Source organism: Schistocerca americana, chromosome 3, assembly GCF_021461395.2.
Source record: "Schistocerca americana isolate TAMUIC-IGC-003095 chromosome 3, iqSchAmer2.1, whole genome shotgun sequence".
In the NCBI taxonomy this organism is placed as follows: domain Eukaryota; kingdom Metazoa; phylum Arthropoda; class Insecta; order Orthoptera; family Acrididae; genus Schistocerca; species Schistocerca americana.
In genome coordinates this window covers 265433101-265453396 of record NC_060121.1, presented here as the reverse complement: position 1 = coordinate 265453396, position 20296 = coordinate 265433101, and the positions used below count along the sequence as shown (strand labels likewise).

The 20296-nt window shown below is 46.6% G+C and overlaps 1 protein-coding gene across 1 annotated transcript in view; it reads right to left on the bottom strand.

Moving 5' to 3' along the window:
• The window catches only part of LOC124607241 (disintegrin and metalloproteinase domain-containing protein 22), a 1086760-nt gene that overhangs the window by 746254 nt on the left and 320210 nt on the right, over positions 1-20296 (bottom strand). Inside the window, exon 3 of the mRNA XM_047139515.1 lies at positions 16709-16768. Coding sequence (XP_046995471.1) covers positions 16709-16768 — 60 coding nt within the window. The remainder of the gene's footprint in view (positions 1-16708; positions 16769-20296) is intronic.

The following is a 20296-nucleotide window of genomic DNA, read 5'->3' as shown; positions in this document are numbered from 1 at the left end:
AATGACAAGGAAAGCGTTTGTGAAGAAGAGAAATGTTTTAACATCGAGTATGGATTTAAGTGTCCAGGAAGTCGTTTCTGAAAGTATTTGTATAGAGTGTAGCCATGTATGGAAGTGAAACATGGACGATAAATAGTTTGGACAAGAAGAGAATAGAAGCTTTCGAAATGTGGTGCTACAGAAGAATGCTGAAGATTAGATTGGTAGATCACATAACTAATGACGAGGTATAGAATAGAATTGGGAAGAAGGGTAGTTTATGGCACGATTTGACTAGAATAAGAAATCGGTTGGTAGGACATGTACTGAGGCATCAAGGGATCACCAATTTGGTATTGGAGTGCAGCGTGGACGGTAAAAATCATAGAGGGAGACCAAGAGATGAATACACTAAGCAGATTCAGAAGGCCGTAGGCTGCAGTACGTACTGGGAGAAGAAGCAGCTTGCACAGGATAGAGTTGGATGGAGAGCTGCATCAAACCAGTCTCTGGGCCGAAGACCACTACCACTACAACAACAACAACAACAACAGCAACAAGGAAAACAAAATAATGGTGGAGTTCAAACAAAACTGCTACTCTCCGTACAACGACCTGTGTGCATTCACAAAAGACAACGTCAACCAATTTAGAGCGTAATACATTACTAACAGTCATACATACAAACAATCACCGAGATAAAAAAAACAAACATTCTTCAGTCATCACTGAGCCATGATAGAAATCAGATGAGCAAAATTCAATGGTGCTTCTATGGGAGAAACAGACATAGGCCACGTGGCGTTCGAATGAAATTGGTACTCTAAATACAATGAGGTGCCAAAATCGATGGGATAACTCCAGATATCGTGTCGGATCTCCTTTTGCTTGGTGTAGTGCAACAACTCGACGTGGCATAGACTAAACAAGTCATTTCATGTTTCCTGCAGAAATCCTGAGCCGTGCTGCCTATGTAGATGTCCACAATGGCGAAAATGTTGCCGGTGCAAGACTTCGTGCACAGACTGACCTGTCCATTAAATCCACAAATACTCGATAGGAATCATGTCTGGCGATCTGGGTGGCAAAATCATTCTCTCAAATAGGCCGCAATGTTCTTGGGACGAATCGTGAACAACTGTGGCCTGGTGACATGGCGCATGTCATCCACAACAGTTCCAACATTGTTTGGAAACATGAAGTCCATTAATGGATCTACAAATGCTTTGTATGTAGTTAGACAGAACGATTACCATGCAAACGATCACTTCAGTTGGATCAGAGGACCCAATCCCTGACATGTAAACGCAACCCACACCATTATGGAACCACCTCAGGCTTGCAGAGTGCCTTGTTGCCAATTTGAATCCTTAAGTTCTTGGGGTCAGCACTGCAGTCGAACTCTGCTATCAGCTCTTACTCATCCGACCTGGCCATTGTTTCCTACCCGTCTAAAGTCAACCGATATGGTCACGAGCCGAGGGAAGGTGCTGTAGTCGATGTCGTGCTGTTAACAAAGGCATTCGTGTCAGTTGTCTGCTACCGTAGCCCATTAACGCCAAATTTCGCCGCCCTGTCGTAACGTATACGTTCGTCGTACGTCCCACATTGATTTCTGCGGTTATTTCTCGCGCTGTTGCTTGTCTGTTAGCACTGACAACTCTACACAAATGCCGCTGCTCTCGGTCGTTAAGTGAAGGCTGTCGACCACTGCGTTCTCTGAGGTGTGAGACAACGCCTGAAATATGGTATTCTCGGAACACTCTTGCCACTGCAGATCTCGGAATATTGAATTCACTAACGACTTCCGAAATGGAATGCTCCAGGCGCCTAGAATTCCGCTTTCAGTGTCTGGCAATTCCCATAGTGCGGCCGTTGGACACTTTTCACATGAATCACCTGAGTACAAATGACAGCTCTGCCAATGCAACCGGTCGCTGTGGCTGGGCGGTTCTATGCGCTTCAGTCCGGAATGGCGCTGCTGCTACGGTCGCAGGTTCGAATCCTGCCTCGGGCATGGATATGTGTGTTGTCCTTAGGTTAGTCAGGTTTAAGTGGTTCTAAGTCTAGGGGACAGATGACCTCAGATGTTAAGTCCCATAGTGCTTAGAGCCATTTGAACCATTTTCTGTCACTGCACTGCCGTTTTATATTTTGTGTACGCTATGTTACCGTCATTTGTATAGGTGCATATCGCTGTCCCACGACTTTTGTCACTTCAGTGTAAACAGACACTGGACAGTGGATTCCGAAGGAAGTTCAGATGACGACAAGAATCCTTGGTCGACCTACAAAACTATACCATCTTCCACAGTGCCACGCATTACTGTCAGTGCAAATAAACTTGCCTCGCCGATTTCGCCTGCAAGTGACCCAGAAACGAGGCGAAGAGGGCCCAAATAGCAGCCACAACCGTACACTCCCTCTGCCGCACGCCGCACTGTTTGCACCCAGGCTGGGCCCACCACTGCCGCCAATTAGCGTGGCCCGTACACAAACAGATGGCGGCTTAATTAATATGTGTACCGCGCGGCGGCTGGGCTGCCGTTTGAAGTAGTCGGCGACTGTGCGACAGTGGCTGGCCGCCAGATTGCCTCCACTGCAAATACACCGGCGGACCGCCCCCTGCTTTGTCGCGCTCTGCTCGCTACAGCGCGGCCTTTGGCGGTCGCGTTTGATCGGGAATTTTCCCGTCGTCGGTAAACTGCGGACCTCGTTTCGAGCCCAGCCATGCGTGCGCGTATGTGTGCGCTGGAGAATACGGCGCTCTATATGAGCTACTGCCTCTCCTGCTTTTGGGTGGAAAGGAAATTCCAGTTCGTACAGACAATATACCAGGTGTTGCAAAACGATTAATTCAATTTCACAAGACTATACAGGATGATTCAAAAATACAGGATGTTTCAGAAAAAATTATCTGATTTTGGACGGCAAATATTACGAAACATGGGAAGTGCCGGCAAGGTTGGTTCAAATGGCTCTAAGCACTATGGGACTTGACCTCAGATGTCATCAGTCCCCTAGACTTAGAACTACTTAAACATAACTAACCTAAGGACATCACACACGTCCATGCCCGAGACAGGATTCGAACCTGCGACCGTAGCAGCAGCGCAGTTCCGGACTAAAGCGCCTAGAACCGCTCGGTCACAGCAGCCGGCTGCCGGCAAGGAAATGTTCGTTGTTTGAATGGGCGTGGCCTAGAGTTTCAGAAAATCGCCGTTACATATCAGTCAATGCGTCTTCTCAGTTTGTACTCAGTCAGAAGTAAGATGACGTCCACCCAGCAGAAGGCATTTTGTGTTCTGCAGTTTGGAAAGAGTGAGGCAGCAATTTCTGTCCACCGTTCTTTTCGTCGGATTTTTGGCACGGATTTGCCTGCACACGAAAACATTCGTCGTTGGTATCGCAAATTTGAAGAGACAGGATGCTTGGCCAAAGGTAAGAGTCCAGGTCGACCTCGCACTTGTGATGACATGGTGGACAGAATCCGGCAAACATTTGAGCAGAGTCTACTCCCAGTGCAAGCAGAGAACTGACAGTGCCACATACGACTGTCTGGGGAGTGTTGAAGCCTGGCCGGCCGTGGTGACCGTGGTGGTTCTAGGCGCTTCAGTCCGGAACCAGGTGACTGATAAGGTCGCAGGTTCGAATCCTGCCTCGGGCATGTATGGCATGTATGTGTGTGGTGTCCTTAGGTTAGTTAGGTTTAAGTAGTTCTAAGTTCTAGGGGACTGATGACCTCAAAAGTTAAGTCCCATAGAGCTCAGTGCCATTTGAACCATTTGTTAACGCCTCGTTTGATCTATAGACGATGCAGACTACAATTAGCACAAGATCTTCAGGTCGGTGACAGAAGGAAAAGGGTGACTTCAACAATTCTCTGCTACAGGACATGGCAAACGATACATTTTTGCCGGCCGCGGAGGTCTAGCGGTTCTGGCGCTGCAGTCCGGAACCGCGGGACTGCTACGGTCGCAGGTTCGAATCCTGCCTCGGGCATGGGTGTGTGTGATGTCCTTAGGTTAGTTAGGTTTAAGTAGTTCTAAGTTCTAGGGGACTTACGACCTAAGATGTTGAGTCCCATAGTGCTCAGAGCCATTTTTGATACATTTTTACCACGATTAATTTTCAGTGATGCAGCAACATTTCATGTTATCGGTAAAGTAAACCGACATACCGTCCGCGTATGGGGACTCCAGACACATCACAACATATCTGCGACCGGCTGCTGTGGCCGAGCAGTTATAGGCGCTTCAGTCCGGAACCGCGCTGTTGCTACGGTCGCAGGTTCTAATCCTGCCTCAGGCATGTAAGTGTGTGATGTCCTTATGTTAGTTAGGTTTAAGTACACTACTGACCATTAAAAATGCTACACCAAGAAGAAATGCAGATGATAAACGGGTATTCATTGGACAAATATATTATACTAGAACTGACATATGATTACATTATCACGCAATTTGGGTGCATAGATCCTGAGAAATCAGTACCCAGAACAACCACCTCTGGCACTAATAACGGCCTGGATACGCCTGGGCATTGAGTCAAACAGAGCTTGGATGGCGTGCACACGTACAGCTGCCCATGCAACTGCAACACGATACCACAGTTCATCAAGAGTAGTGACTGGGGTATTGTGACGAGCCAGTTGCTCGGCCACCATTGACCTGACGTTTTCAGTTGGTGAGAGATCTGGAGAATGTGCTGGCAGGGCACCAGTCGAATATTTTCTGTATCCAGAAAGGCCCGTACAGGACCTGCAACATGCAGTCGTGCATTATCCTGCTGAAATGTACGGTTTCGCAGGGATCGAATGATGCACTGTGCAGTTGGTTGTTGTCTTGCAATAGTCCCCATCTGTTGACTCGGGGATCGAGACGTGGCTGCACGATCCGTTACAGCCATGCAGATAAGATGCCTGTCATCTCGACTGCTAGTGATACGAGGCCGCTGGGATCCAGCACGGCGTTCTGTATTACCCTTCTGAACCCTCCGATTCCATATTCTGCTGACAGTCATTGGATCTCGATCAACGCGAGCAACAATGTCGCGATACGATAAACCGTAATCGTGATAGGCTACAATCCGGCCTTTATCAAAGTCGGAAACGTGATGGTACGCATTTCTCCTCCTTACACGAGGCATCACAACAACGTTTCACCAGGCAACGCCGGTCAACTGCTGTTTGTGTATGAGAAATCGGTTGGACTCTTTCCACATGTCAGCACGTTGTAGGTGTCGCCACCGGCGCCAACCTTGTGTGAATGCTCTGAAAAGCTAATCATTTGCATACCACAGCATCTTCTTCCTGTCGGTAAATTTCGCGTCTGTAGCACGTCATCTTCGTGGTGTAGCAGTTTTAATGGCCAGTAGTGTAGTTCTAAGTCTAGGGGAGTGATGACCTCAGATGTTAAGTCCCATAGTGCTTAGAGCCATCTGAACCAAGGACTCTAGAGTATGATGTGGTGCTGTGAGACTTCATCAACAGCAGCTAACGAAGTTTCAAAGAGGCCTCGTTGTGGATCTCTTCTGGGAACCGACGAACTCTGTTTGTTTGTCATGCATGTAATTAGAACCGCACGTCATGCCGATTTAGTGCAGTGTGTTACGGCGAACAGTCAAGGCCGGCACGCCAGACGGGAACAAGAGAGCAGAGGGGGCCGTGAAGAAGACGTCAGCCAATTGCTAGCTGACTGACCCCTCTCCAGGATGACAACGCGACGGCAGCGGCCCGTATGCAAAGAGAACATAAGCGGCACACCCGACTGGGTGCGGCCGAGTTCCACAGAAGCTTCACGACTAGCGACCTGAATAGAACTGTATTACTTCACTTGCATCAGGAATTGCATCTGAAGAGATTTCTTATTTGCACGTCGCCCTTTGCTTGCAACACTTGTGTGTTATTGTCAAAGTTAAGTATTGTTTTTGTTCATTCTGTAATACGGTTCAAATGGCTCTGAGCACTATGGGACTTAACTTCTGAGGTCATCAGTCCCCTAGAACTTAGAACTACTCAAACCTAACTAACCTAAGGACATCACACACATCCATGCCCGAGGCAGGATTCGAACCTGCGACCGTAGCGATCGCTCGGTTCCAGACTGTAGCGCCTAGAACCGCTCGGCCACCCCGGCCAGCAACAAAACTTATCTGATCGTGTAACTCCTGTGCTTTATGTGACCAAAGCATTTACTTTTGCTGCACATAATGTTTACATGCACAGACATTACCAAATTCTACGTAATTATTGCAGCTATTTTGTATTCAATGATCAAAGGCAAGAGTTTCCCGTTATTACTCATAAATGCAAATATTGTTTACGCTTACTTATGGTAGCCTACGGTATCTTACAATAGTTTACAACCCTAGTTTGAGCAGTTACCCTCTTGCAATTCCGGTCTCTTTGTTTCTTTTCCCCTAATTTTATCACCACCTACAACTCTCTCCACTTCACTCACATTGCGTAAGCAGGCGTACATTCGTGCGTGCCCCCGTGGTGTGTGTGTGTACGCGCGTGCGTATGCGCTGGCGTCCACACTTGGCCCCGCGGCACGGAGCCCGGCTAACTCCCGCAATCCCCGTTAAGTGGCTTAGCGGGCAACTTTGCGGAATTAAACTCGGTAAAAACGACCCCATAATTTCAGTAAAAGGCCCGGAAACTCTGTGCCGCGCTGTGGGCGTGGCTGGCGACCGAGGGCGCCGGCGGTGTTGAAACCTGAACGTATGGGCTGCCGCCTGCCCGGCTACAAAAAATAAAGGGGAATCCCCGCTCGGTGGCGGAGGCTGCGAGCGACCGCCGGCCGTCGACCAAAGGCGACCGCTCAGCTATCGATTCCTGTTTGTCGATACCCGATTTGTCCAATGAGCCAGCACTAATTGTGCATTTAGTATCACCGCGGCTAGCTCTAACCGTTGCTGGGTGAGCTCTCTTTTCGCTCTTTCTAAAAGAGAGCTCAGGTGTTAGGAGGCACTTCTTGCAACTGTCGGGAAATAAAGGCTACGCAAGAATGTACATCAAAATGCGGTGGTTATGTCGCCAGCACGTACTGCAGTAAACATAAATCACGCTGTCATCTGGCTGACTCGACAGCCTTCAGTATGTACGCAAACGATACCTTTGCGAACCTTCGATGATACCTCAAATTTTATTACTTGCTGAATAAATGACAATATTATATGGGTAAACACAATGACTGAAAAAAATCACAACACCAAGAACGAGTTATGCGACTTGAACCAAAACATTTGAAAGATGATGTCTATTCAAATTTCGCGCCAGTCACATGGCGCCAATATGAGGATCCAAATTCGGTTTGCTTTAAATACATGCTGTACCGGTCGAGAGCGTTAGTTACCTTTGAGACTGGGCGTGGTGAGTTGACGTTAGTCGCGAATGCCTTTAAGGCAACAAAGGTGGCATTATCAACACCTCACTGAGTTTGAACAAAATTAGAATTATATTAATACCTTGAGCTGCTGAGAGGCGTTGATATACATCAACAGGGACAGGTGAAAGTGTGTGCCCCAACCGGGACTCGAACCCCGGATCTCTTGCTTGCATGGCAGACGCTCTATCCATCTTTTTTTTTTCATTATTTTGTTCGGTATTGTTTTTGCGTTTGGTCTGGGCGGACGTCACAAGACATCTCTGGTACCGTGCGCCGCGGAATTTGAATCCCCGCCAGACGTCATGGACGTCGAAGACCCCTAGAGGCCTCTGCACCATCGTGCCGTAAGCTATGGCGGCGCGCGCCTCCTGGCCCGCATTCAGAGGGCGCCAAAGTGGAACACGTGGTTGCAGCGGCCAACAGCGGCGTCCCCTATAGAGTAATTAAGCGCCTGCATGTCACGCAGCCTGCCAGTCCAACCTTAGAGGGCTTCAACCACAGAGGCTACTGCGGGATAGTGCTGCTAGACGTAGCCAAAGCCTTTGATTCAGTATGGCATAGAGGGCTACTCTACAAGTTGTACACACAAGGGTTTCCCGGGAGCATAGTTCAGCTCATTAAGAGCTATCTCACGAATAGGACTTTCTCCGTCAAAGTAGAAACTGCCACCTCCACCAGAAGGCGTATTCGTGCCGGGGTGCCACAGGGATCGGTCCTGGGGCCCGTATTGTACAGTTTGTACACTGCGGATACTCCGACGGCCCCCCTGGTGCACACTGCACAGTACGCTGACGATACAGCCTTCTACACGAGAAATGCGAACAAGGACCTGGTCATCCGTAGGCTACAAAAGGTTTTAGATGACACAGAAACTTTGGCCCGTCGCTGGCGCATCACGATCAACTCCGAGAAGACGCAGGCAATGCTGATTACCCGCAGGCTCGGAAGGCGCGAACCTCCTCAACGTCCCCCCCTCCACCTTCACCTAAATGGAATCCAACTCCCCTGGCGCAGAACCGCCAAGTACCTTGGCGTAACCTTGGACTCTCGTCTTACGTGGAAACCCCACATAGACGAGGTCCACAGGAAGGTCTGCGCCAGAATGTCCATTCTATACCCTATCCTGAACACAAACAGCTCCCTTCCCTGCCCAGTAGCAGTAAATGTTTATCAGGCCCTGATCCGGCCAGTAATGGAGTATGCGTGCCCTGTCTGGGGATACGCGGCAAAGCAGCACCTGGACAAACTCCAGAGGCTGCAGAACCGCGCCCTCAGAAGGGCACTGCACCTACCTCTTGGATTCCCCACAGACGACTTGCACGCCGCAGCCGAAATCCCACTCCTGAGAGAACGTTTCCAGGATCTGGCAAGGGCCTTCTATGAGGGTTCTTCCAGATCCGAAAACGCGCTCATCCACTCCCTAGGTCGGTATGACATGTCCCGCGATAAGCATAAGCGCCCTATGACGATCTTCGACGACTAAGTCGAAGAGAATATCCCAAAACCCAATCCCTAATCCAGTTCCTTCCCATATAACACCAATCTTTTCGCCTACCTCAGGCAAGTACTAGACTCACTCACAACAAACATCACAAGTCACAGACACCAAAAAACTATAGAAAAATCACACACACACGTTCACAGGGGAGTAAAAGCCGAAAGGCTACAAACTCCCCCACACACACTTCCCCAAAGAAGGGAAAGTAAAAGATGTGAGCAGCAGCAGTCCAACCTTGCGTACGTCTCAGGACATATCGCCTCGCCTTAGACAGCGTATTTACTTTCGTGTTTTGTTTGCGAATGGACGTGGTTACCTAGCTAGGTTTTCTTGACTCTGTTGTTTCGTTCTTCTTGTTGTCGTAAGGTCTTTCGTTGGTCGTGTCCGTCCTTTCCCGCTGTGTTGTTCGCGGGCCGCCTCGCGGGTCCTGCAGCGTTTTCCGTCAATTCAACCTCGCGACTGTTCCGGTCGCCGTTACAACATCCGTTCAAGTTGATCGTTGATTACTTTACTCAGTTTTTCTATTACAGAATCCTCTGACCGAACACGCTGAGTTACCGTGTCGGCATCCATCTGAGCCACCGAGGGCACATAGGATACTGGGACTGCAGGGACTATCTCGCGAACGCCTCCCACATTCTCACCTTGCATGTCCACACACTACATTCGTTGTGTCCCGTCCCAACACACTAATTACTCGTTGAAGACACTCTTACCAAGTCCCGTAAGAGTTCGGGGAATATGTGTGCATCAGCACAGAAGAAGAAGGTCATGGCCGGTACTGCCAGAACTACATACTTATATAGATATGGTGTCTGTTCTTTCGGACATGTCCGAAAGAACAAACACCATATCCATGTAAGTATAGAGTTTGAACAAGGTCGTATAACGGGGCCACGAGAAGCTGGATTTTCCTTCTGCAATATTGCTGCAAGAATGGGGTGCAATGCAGCCGCTGTAGATGACTGCTGGCAGCAGTGGTCACGGAAAAGCGTGGTCTCCAGAAGACAGGCCTCCGGATGGCCACATGGCACTACTGAGAGGGAAGACCACTGTGTGCGTCGTATGTCTCTGACTTGCAATTTCACATATATGGTAGGTCCTGTAGGCGATGATGTCTCTATCCACAAAACTCTCCAGTCCAGATACATTAGGTACACCAGTTCCACCACGTACAACAGCGACAGTTAACCATCCATTACCATGTGAAAATGAATCGTTCAGATCAATACTAAAGTTCAACCGACATCCACAAAAGACAGCAGGTCCATCCAGTAAGGATCAAGAAGAACACCGTCAAGTCTGTCGCTGCACACTCCTTACTGGATGGACCTGCTGTCTTTTGTGGATGTCGGTTGAACTTTAGTATTGATCTGAACGATTCATTTTCACATGGTAATGGATGGTTAACTGTCGCTGTTGTACGTGGTGGAACTGGTGTACCTAATGTATCTGGACTGGAGAGTTTTGTGGATAGAGACATCATCGCCTACAGGACCTACCATATATGTGAAATTGCAAATAAAGACTTTGGCAAATCTGTATACACTTCACCCTCTTCCCTTTCCTTGTATACCCGTAGCATTATCGCGTTTTCTCACGATTCACTCGAGCGATGTGATGCGTTCAAAACCCATATTGGTTTGTAGCTAGAAACGTTTCCCTCTCACGGAAATTGTTTTCGAACTTAGAGTATGATCAAGAATTTTATGGAGTCCGTTCTTTTACGCTTTGGATATACAGCAGTCACCTACAGTACACAAAGCTAAGTGTGAAGGCTATTCCGGTAAGTACTCCCTGTAAAAATCCAGTTGCGATTCTATCTGTATTGGCTATTTAGTTTTCAATCCTTTCAGCTTCTTTTCAACACCGGGAACGCTTATTTCCATGTCCGCCTTATTGGGAGTCTGTGCGGCGGTCAAACGATGGTATTTCCATGCGATCCTCCTTCGCGAATGATTCTTTACATGCAAAAGTTAAAACTTCACCTTTCCTTTTGCTGTTTTCTACTGCCACACGAGATTTCTCTACGAATGACTGTACAGAACCTTCGAACCACTTAGCGATTAACTCGCCTTCTGCAGGAAAAAAAAGTGTAGGTATCGCACTTTTGCATGAGGAAGCGGTCGTAGCTTCCGTGTAAGGTGGCTATAATTTCGCACCTTACAAGCACTCATCTACATACTTTGCTGTGATTTACAACCGGAATTAGGTATCATTTGATAGGTCGTACGTCGTATATATTAATATTTTAAAGAAGACTGACACTGTCACGTACACCTAGTAAATAATTGGTAACGCTTATTGCATGAAAGGTGACGGACTGTCTTTATTATCAAAACGGCGTTATGAATGATTGTCTATACTAGTAGAGGTTGGAACGCCAGGGGAAATGAAACGGCAGGCGTAACTCAATCCCTGGGTGGAAAAGCCCGCACAAGTGTGTTGGTCCTGCTTGACACAGGAAGTAGCCAAGACGGACGGCCGGGCACCTGAGCACGGAAGCACAATAGACTGGCGGCTGGCCAGTGTTGTAGCTATGTCGAAGGATAACCGAATACTCTGAAAATCTTGGGCGCAGCAAAAAGGAACAAGGCGTTACCTCGCAAATCACGCAGGCTGGGTTATTTCCGAGGATTTTTTACTCTGAAAGCGTACCATTGTATGAATTCCTAATTAACGGGGATAGGTATTTCCTCGCAAACTTTCCGCGCTGGACGACAAAAGACTAAAATATGGTTTGTCGGCGTTTGGAAGTATCTGTAGAGAGGGAGAATATTCCGTGGTTTCGAGAATATGGTTCGTCTTGTGCAGTTACGAGGGGAAGCCAGCGGTGGAGAGAAGGTGGTCTTCCGTTTTGAGCGCCCGTGTTTGACGGTCGCTCAATATCAGCTTTTGTTGGTACGGACGGGTTTGCTGTCTTTGCTCTCAGGAGATTTTATAGTTAGAAAGTTGAGACACTGTACTGTTGCGAACTTATACGATTCTGGACTTCGCCTCCGGGTAGGGAGTCGTCGTTGAGTACGCAGCGTTCAGTGATTGAGAGCACTTGTTCTGCCTATGCTCACGTTGAGACGTTATCTGAACTCCGTCCTTGTGGCTGGGATTTCGCGTTTGTCGTCTGTAGAACACAGAGAGGAGAAGACAGTATTAGAATATTCTAGTCAGAGGACCGTCTTCTGCCGTCCTAGTGTTTGAATGAGGTTTTTTTTCATGTATTTTGTGGCTGGAGTTCTTCCGTCGTCGCAGACGTGTACGAGAACCATCACTCCGACGCACCGGACGCAGTACATACGGTGAAATTGCTAATTGCTTTGGCTTATTAGGGTTACAAAGCTAAGCACCTGTTACCACGTAAATTTTATTTCCACTGAGGTTGTACACCACTGTAGATCATATTCTAGAGTAGTGTCTTCCAGCGTTTGGTACGTAGGTGACGTCAGTCATCTCGCGTTATTTATATTAGATCGCGTAGCCATAAAAGGGGGAAGATTTGGGCAATTCATCAATCTTATGTACATGTACATCTATACTCCGCGAGCCACCTTACGGTGTGTGGCGGAGGGTACTTATTGTACCACTATCTGATCCCCCCTTCCCTGTTCCATCCACGAATTGTGCGTGGGAAGAACGACTGCTTGTAAGTCTCCGTATTTGCTCTAATTTCTCGGATCTTTTAGTTGTGATCATTACGCGAGATATATGTGGGCGGTAGTAATATGTTGCCCATCTCTTCCCGGAATGTGCTCTCTCGTAATTTCGATAATAAACCTCTCCGTATTGCGTAACGCCATTCTTGAAGTGTCCGCCACTGGAGCTTGTTCAGCATCTCCGTAACGCTCTCGCGCTGATAAATGTCCCCATGACGAATCGCGCTGCTTTTCGCTGGATCATGTCTATGTCTTCTATTAATCCAACCTGGTAAGGGTCCCATACTGATGAGTAATACTCAAGAATCGGACGAACAAGCGTTTTGTAAGCTACTTCTTTCGTCGATGAGTCACATTTTCTTAGAATTCTTCCTATGAATCTCAACCTGGCGCCTGCTTTTCCCACTATTTGTTTTATGTGATCATTCCACTTCAGATCGCTCCGGATAGTAACTCCTAAGTATTTTACGGTCGTTACCGCTTCCAATGATTTACCACCTATGGCATAATCGTACTGGAATGGATTTCTGCCCCTATGTATGCGCATTATATTACATTTATCTACGTTTAGGGAAAGCTGCCAGCTGTCGCACCATGCATTAATCCTCTGCAGGTCCTCCTGGAGTACGTACGAGTCTTCTGATGTTGCTACTTTCTTGTAGACAACCGTGTCATCTGCAAATAGCCTCCCGGAGCTACCGATGTTGTCAACTAAGTCATTTATGTATATTGTAAACAATAAAGGTCCTATCACGCTTCCCTGCGGTACTCCCGAAATTACCTCTACATCTGCAGATTTTGAACCGTTAAGAATGACATGTTGTGTTCTTTCTTCTAGGAAATCCTGAATCCAATCACAAACCTGGTCCGATATTCCGTAAGCTCGTATTTTTTTCACTAAACGTAAGTGCGGAACCGTATCAAATGCCTTCCTGAAGTCCAGGAATACGGCATCAATCTGCTCGCCAGTGTCTACGGCACTGTGAATTTCTTGGGCAAATAGGGCGAGCTGAGTTTCACATGATCTCTGTTTGCGGAATCCATGTTGGTTATGATGAAGGAGATTTGTATTATCTAAGAACGTCATAATACGAGAACACAAAACATGTTCCATTATTCTACAACAGATTGACGTAAGCGAAATAGGCCTATAATTATTCGCATCTGATTTATGACCCTTCTTGAAAATGGGAACGACCTGCGCTTTCTTCCAGTCGCTAGGTACTTTACGTTCTTCCAGCGATCTACGATAAATTGCTGATAGAAAGGGGGCAAGTTCTTTAGCATAATCACTGTAGAATCTTAAGGGTATCTCGTCTGGTCCGGATGCTTTTCCGCTACTAAGTGATAGCAGTTGTTTTTCAATTCCGATATCGTTTATTTCAATATTTTCCATTTTGGCGTCCGTGCGACGGCTGAAGTCAGGGACCGTGTTACGATTTTCCGCAGTGAAATCCATTTGCATCTCTTTATGTCCATTGGACATTGACATATAAACATTTGTAATACGTAAAGGAGTTTTAATCCACAATAAACATATAAGAAGAAACAGCATTTATCATTTGTAGCTACTAGTTCTCTTAATTATTCATTTATGTTGATGTTGTAACTTATATGTTAAAGAGCAAGAAGGAGGAGATACTGTCACCATTAAGAGATCCTAAGATCTGCTTCAGAGGGTAGTCAGACAGATGATGATGACGATGATGTTTGGTTTGTGGGGCGGCCAACTGCGGGGTTATCAGCGCCCGTACGAATTCCCAACCTGTGCTCAGTCCAAACTCGCTACATTCATGAATGATGATGAAATGATCGCAACACAAACATCCATTCACCTCGAGGCAGTTGATCAGACATGGCCAAATCTTCATTTTCGCGTTCAGTATTTTTCGTTGCGCACATTCATTTTACACACGCCTGGAGTAGCATCTTGGCTCTGATGGTGGTTAGTCGCCTGTGGACCGTAGAAGGCTCCCAAAGAAGATTTTATCTGAACATGCTAATTGGTTCAAATGGCTCTGAGCACTATGGGACTCAACTGCTGAGGTCATTAGTCCCCTAGAACTTAGAACTAGTTAAACCTAACTAACCTAAGGACGTCACAAACATCCATGCCCGAGGCAGGATTCGAACCTGCGACCGTAGCGGTCTTGCGGTTCCAGACTGCAGCGCCTTTAATCGCACGGCCACTTCGGCCGGCGAACATGCTAATCACCTACACGAATTCGCACCCTGTCACATTCCTTTTAGTTGTAAATCCGGTTATAAACAGATTACTCGCTCAATTGCTGCTCTAGCTGCTGAACTGACCCACGTCCTCTACAAACTACAGTTCGGAAGGAACGATTTTTAGTTTCTACGTTCTTCATGATTACAAAATCGTTCAATGTTAAACGTAACGGACGCTGACAGTAGTGTTTTTCATACCACAGAACGTTAAAAATATTTATTTACATAAACAACTTTTGAATATAACACGTTTTTAAAACGGACTAGAGAGTATAAAAAGTTTCCGCTAGGCCCATACAGAGTCCTAACCACATGCAGACAGTCTTGAAATTTTGTGCTAGTGGATTTTTAATAGCTATGACGGTACTTGAAAAATTTAAAGCGAAGAATGTTGGATGCCCGCTGTAGGTAACTGATGCATGAATAGTTCCTTTAATTCACTAACAAATAATGCACTGCAAATAACGTGAAATGCTACGTGATTTTTCTCAACTACAGCTACTCTCAACAGTCTTCACTCTTTTCTTCTGTATGCGCCCCTCTGTTTACCTTTTAAATTTTACAAGTATTGTCACAGTTGTTAAAATTCAGAACAACGAATTTTCAGGACTATCTGTATGGGACTAGGAATATGTATGGGATTGGGAATCTGTATGAGTCCAAGACAAATTATTTTATACTTTTTAGTCCTTTTTAGAATCGTGTGGCATTAAACACTTTAACATTTACATGATTATTTTCCGCATTTTAGCCTCGTTGGAGTGAAATTTTTCAATCGATTTTAATGAGATTACAACGGAAATGCGGTAAATTTCAGGTTCATTTCAATTTCTCTTCTCCTGAGTCAACCAATATATTGTCTCCTCTTACGTATGTATCGCGAAAAGTCTGTGAAGGTAAAACCTAGAGAGCATCGAGCTTACACGGAGGCTTACCAGCAATCGTTCTTAATGCGAAACGTTCGGGACTGGAATACGGAAAGGGGGAAACAGTAATGACACAAAAAGTAACCTCCGCCAAGCACCAGGCAAGAAGTCAAGTTATTATTGTATTCTCGTCCGTTTCTGAGCTATGTTGAAAGTTTCAACTCCCCAGATCATCGGGAGTTTGTTTGAAATCGGTTAGTGAACAGACTAGAAGTCGATGTAGTAAAAACGTGTTCAAAAAATTCCATCCTTCAGAACGTGGCACGATTTAACCTTTATTGTTTGCCGTATTACAGCATTTTTAAATACTTTTACGGAAGCGTGAAGAATAACTGTTATTGCATGAACACCACTCTCTCTCCTCCTGAAATACAATCGCCCTCCCCTCCCCTTGCTTTCTCTTCTCCCCCCCCCCCCCCAATCCACTCCTCTCCCCCTCCATGCCTCATCCAGACTTGGAGACGTGCCATACAGCTTGAAAATTTCCAGTTACATTATTAGAAGAAAGTCTCGTGTATTATGCGCAGTTATGTATTAAGCTAGGCTACTCTATCGTTTCAAATATGTTATTTTGTGGTTCAGTTAATCCGCTGCACTTGGGTCAGTGGGTATATGACATCATGACACTCCAGAAATGAAACGGTATTATTTTTCAGAAAAAATTCATTAAGGACTCCGTGTGAACGACATTGCAAATACTATTCGAGAAATACAACGAATGTGTCTGTCTTGGAAACTATATCCCAGGAAAACAACAAATGTGTCTCATAAGTCCACGAAAAGCAGTCAAAAAGTAGGACGATCTGCCGCAGTAATGCAGCTCATTCATTCCAGAATTAAACTTTTTTTTATATCATTAATCACGAATACGACTTTTCCCTGATGAATGATTTAATGCTGATGCTGTGTGTTTTGTCTGTGAATGCTACTGAAATGGTTCCGTCTCTGACTGATGCTGTAATATAGCGTAGCGAGCTCTTCGGTCAACACAAGAACATGCTGCAGCGGTAAGTATGTGAAGTATGTTGTACTCACCCGTACTCTCCCGCGCGCGGAGCTCGAGTATCCGCCCTCGCCGTAGCCCCGCTGCGGGAACTGGAACACAGCAAAGTTACAAGCCGCTAAAGACAACTGTGCGGATCAGCATTCGTTTGCATATCACTGGTCAAGAGTCGTCGAATGGAAACAGATGTGAATTACTGCAAAATACCTTCTCCTGAACTACCAAGCTGCAGAAGCACTCACTGTTTTTTTAAATTAATTAAGTTTTTACAAAACTGCAACTCGACACAATTAGTTGGATACGAGCTGAAATTATGGTCATACGTCATGGTTTACGTAGGTGATAGATCATTATCAAGTGATTATGAAATTAAAAAGAAATAACATATTTATACGAAGGCTAATAAAACTGCGAGGTGCCGGGGCTAGCAGTGTATTTAACACTAAATTCCTCTCGAATCTTCGTATAGAAATGATGCTCTAACCCCCCACCCCCCTTTTCTAGCTCCAACTTTTGCTGTTGCACATGGATTAAGAAGAAACGCGAACTGACTGTAATCGACCCTGCAGGTGGAATAGAAAAGAGTTTGGCACCTGCAATAATTTAATCGGATAGTTATTAAGGAAAGTTTCATTAATGTAGTGAGAAACGAAAGGGTTGCTCTACCGATTAACAGAATGAAAGTTCCGTCCAAAATAACAATTTGATTTATTATGACTAAACACAAAATAATAAACAAAACACACGAAACATTTACAATACATCAAATTGGATACTCAAATAAATGCTGTGAAGGTGAAGTTGTCAATAAACTAGATTGTGACATTTATGACCAAGTGGTATGTGGAGCCAGTTCCTTGCAACTCAAATCTTAAGAGAAACACACAGCCAACCCAACATTAATTGCTGCTACAGTAGTGAGAACTCAGACAATGTACACCCAAGACAGAACAAAGTTAGAAAAGACGAACAGACGCGATCTGCTGAGCTCTGATTATCACCTAGCAAAATCCCTAATCTGCTGGCGCTGCGGACATACATTACCAAACTGTCTTCTTAACTGCAAGAACACGATCTGGCGTACCGGAGGCGATGGCTGGTTGCTTCGACGTCCTGAGGGAGACGAAGAAGGCACGCCACACAATCACTGACGGTACAGTGATTGATTTTAGCAAGCGAAGTCACACAGTAACTCCGACACAGTCAACTTTAGCCAAAACTGCTCAAGACAGACAACATAGGCCGCTTGTGCGCAGAACGCTCAATTGCCAACTGTACTCGGAAAGTTACGTTAAAGTCGAATCTTCAGCAACTTCGTCAAACAGGTACAATAAAATAAAAGCATATTAGACAGCCAACGGAAGGCAGGCTGTCCAGAGCAGCGAGAGCTCAGTCTTGTAACCTACTCCGACCGAAAGGCGAGAGCCGACTCCCTCAAGAGCCCCCATACAAACCGAACTCAGAACATTCCCGCCCCAACGACAGTGGCCATGGTTAAAAGTTCCAATCAACAACTCGAAAACCGGCGGAAAATTCCCCTCTATTGCCGAAGCACTACCATTCCACCAATGGAGATTCTTGGCGCCAATTTCTGCCCCGATTTTCCTATATCACGGAGCTATGCCCTGAACAAGCCAATCACAGTTACGATTTTGCAGAAAACGCTGGAATTTGCCCGCCAAGACTGCCTGGGAACACACGTCATTCCCACGCCTTGTTGGTAGCCCGCCAGAAACGGTTTTCACTAAGTTTCTGCGAAGTAACGGAGTCTCTAGCCCAGCCACCCCTTCTGCCCCCTCTGGGCGTGTCGCTCCCGCTCTTATGACAATGTCGGCGTCTGGAAAGCATCCACTCGACTCCCTTACACCCGTCGGCTTAACCCTTTCAAGCTCAGCAGAACATGCCTGTCACCTGACCACCCGGGTGACGAGAGACGCTGCATGGGAAGTCCGTGTGTGAAGGAATAGCAATCACCGCATGCAATTAGAGAGGAAAATCGAATTACTCAGAGTCAGATAGAAGTAAGAGAGGGGGCTCATGCCACCTCTCAAAACAATCTCGGGTTTCAAGCAGCGTCAAGTGGTTTACTGCCCACGAGCTTTCGGCAGAGATCTCCTCTGCCATTGTAAAGTGGATGACTGTCGAGTGGTTGTCACTGCCGTGCTTATATAGCCGCGCCGTCGATCGTGACGTCACTGGTGCTCGGGCCCGCACCATATATGGTAACGTTTTGGCCGCGGGACCGCCGGGCCCGCTTCAGCTCCCTCAACACCGGATCCCACGCTGTACTCAGCTGCAATCCACCGTCTCTATTGAAGTTGTTGTCAGAAATTCTAATCTCTATGGCCTCGCTTATCATGCTATCCCAGAAGCCTTTAGTCCGTTTAATAATAGACGTCTCATCGAATGCAATTCGGTGTCCGTTTTCCAGTTCATGTTCTGCTACCGCTGACTTTTCGGGATAGCGCAGACGGTAACACCTTTCATGTTCTATCAGCGCTGTTCAATAGTGCGAACAGTCTGGCCGACATAGAACTGCCCACATCCACACGGTATCTTGTAAATTCCTGGCGTCCTGAGGCCTACATTGTCTTTCACAGATTTAATTAGTTGCCGGATCTTTGCCGGAGGCCTGAAGATTATATCTATTTTATGCCTCTTCAGGAGCCGAGTAATCTTCCCTGTTGTAGAACCACAAAACGGTAAGAATGCAAACTGCTTGGTGTCTTCTTCAGAGGTCTTCTCCCTTTGAGGCTTGGATGACACTGCTTGTGAGATCTGTTTGTTGTTGTAACCGTTGTAAGACGTGTATATTTCTATTGTCTATTGCCAAACCACAATTTATGAAAGATGTTTATACACTCCTGGAAATTGAAATAAGAACACCGTGAATTCATTGTCCCAGGAAGGGGAAACTTTATTGACACATTCCTGGGGTCAGATACATCACATGATCACACTGACAGAACCACAGGCACATAGACACAGGCAACAGAGCATGCACAATGTCGGCACTAGTACAGTGTATATCCACCTTTCGCAGCAATGCAGGCTGCTATTCTCCCATGGAGACGATCGTAGAGATGCTGGATGTAGTCCTGTGGAACGGCTGGCCATGCCATTTCCACCTGGCGCCTCAGTTGGACCAGCGTTCGTGCTGGACGTGCAGACCGCGTGAGACGACGCTTCATCCAGTCCCAAACATGCTCAATGGGGGACAGATCCGGAGATCTTGCTGGCCAGGGTAGTTGACTTACGCCTTCTAGAGCACGTTGGGTGGCACGGGATACATGCGGACGTGCATTGTCCTGTTGGAACAGCAAGTTCCCTTGCCGGTCTAGGAATGGTAGAACTATGGGTTCGATGACGGTTTGGATGTACCGTGCACTATTCAGTGTCCCCTTGACGATCACCAGTGGTGTACAGCCAGTGTAGGAGATCGCTCCCCACACCATGATGCCGGGTGTTGGCCCTGTGTGCCTCGGTCGTATGCAGTCCTGATTGTGGCGCCAAACACGCATACGACCATCATTGGCACCAAGGCAGAAGCGACTCTCATCGCTGAAGACGACACGTCTCCATTCGTCCCTCCATTCACGCCTGTCGCGACACCACTGGAG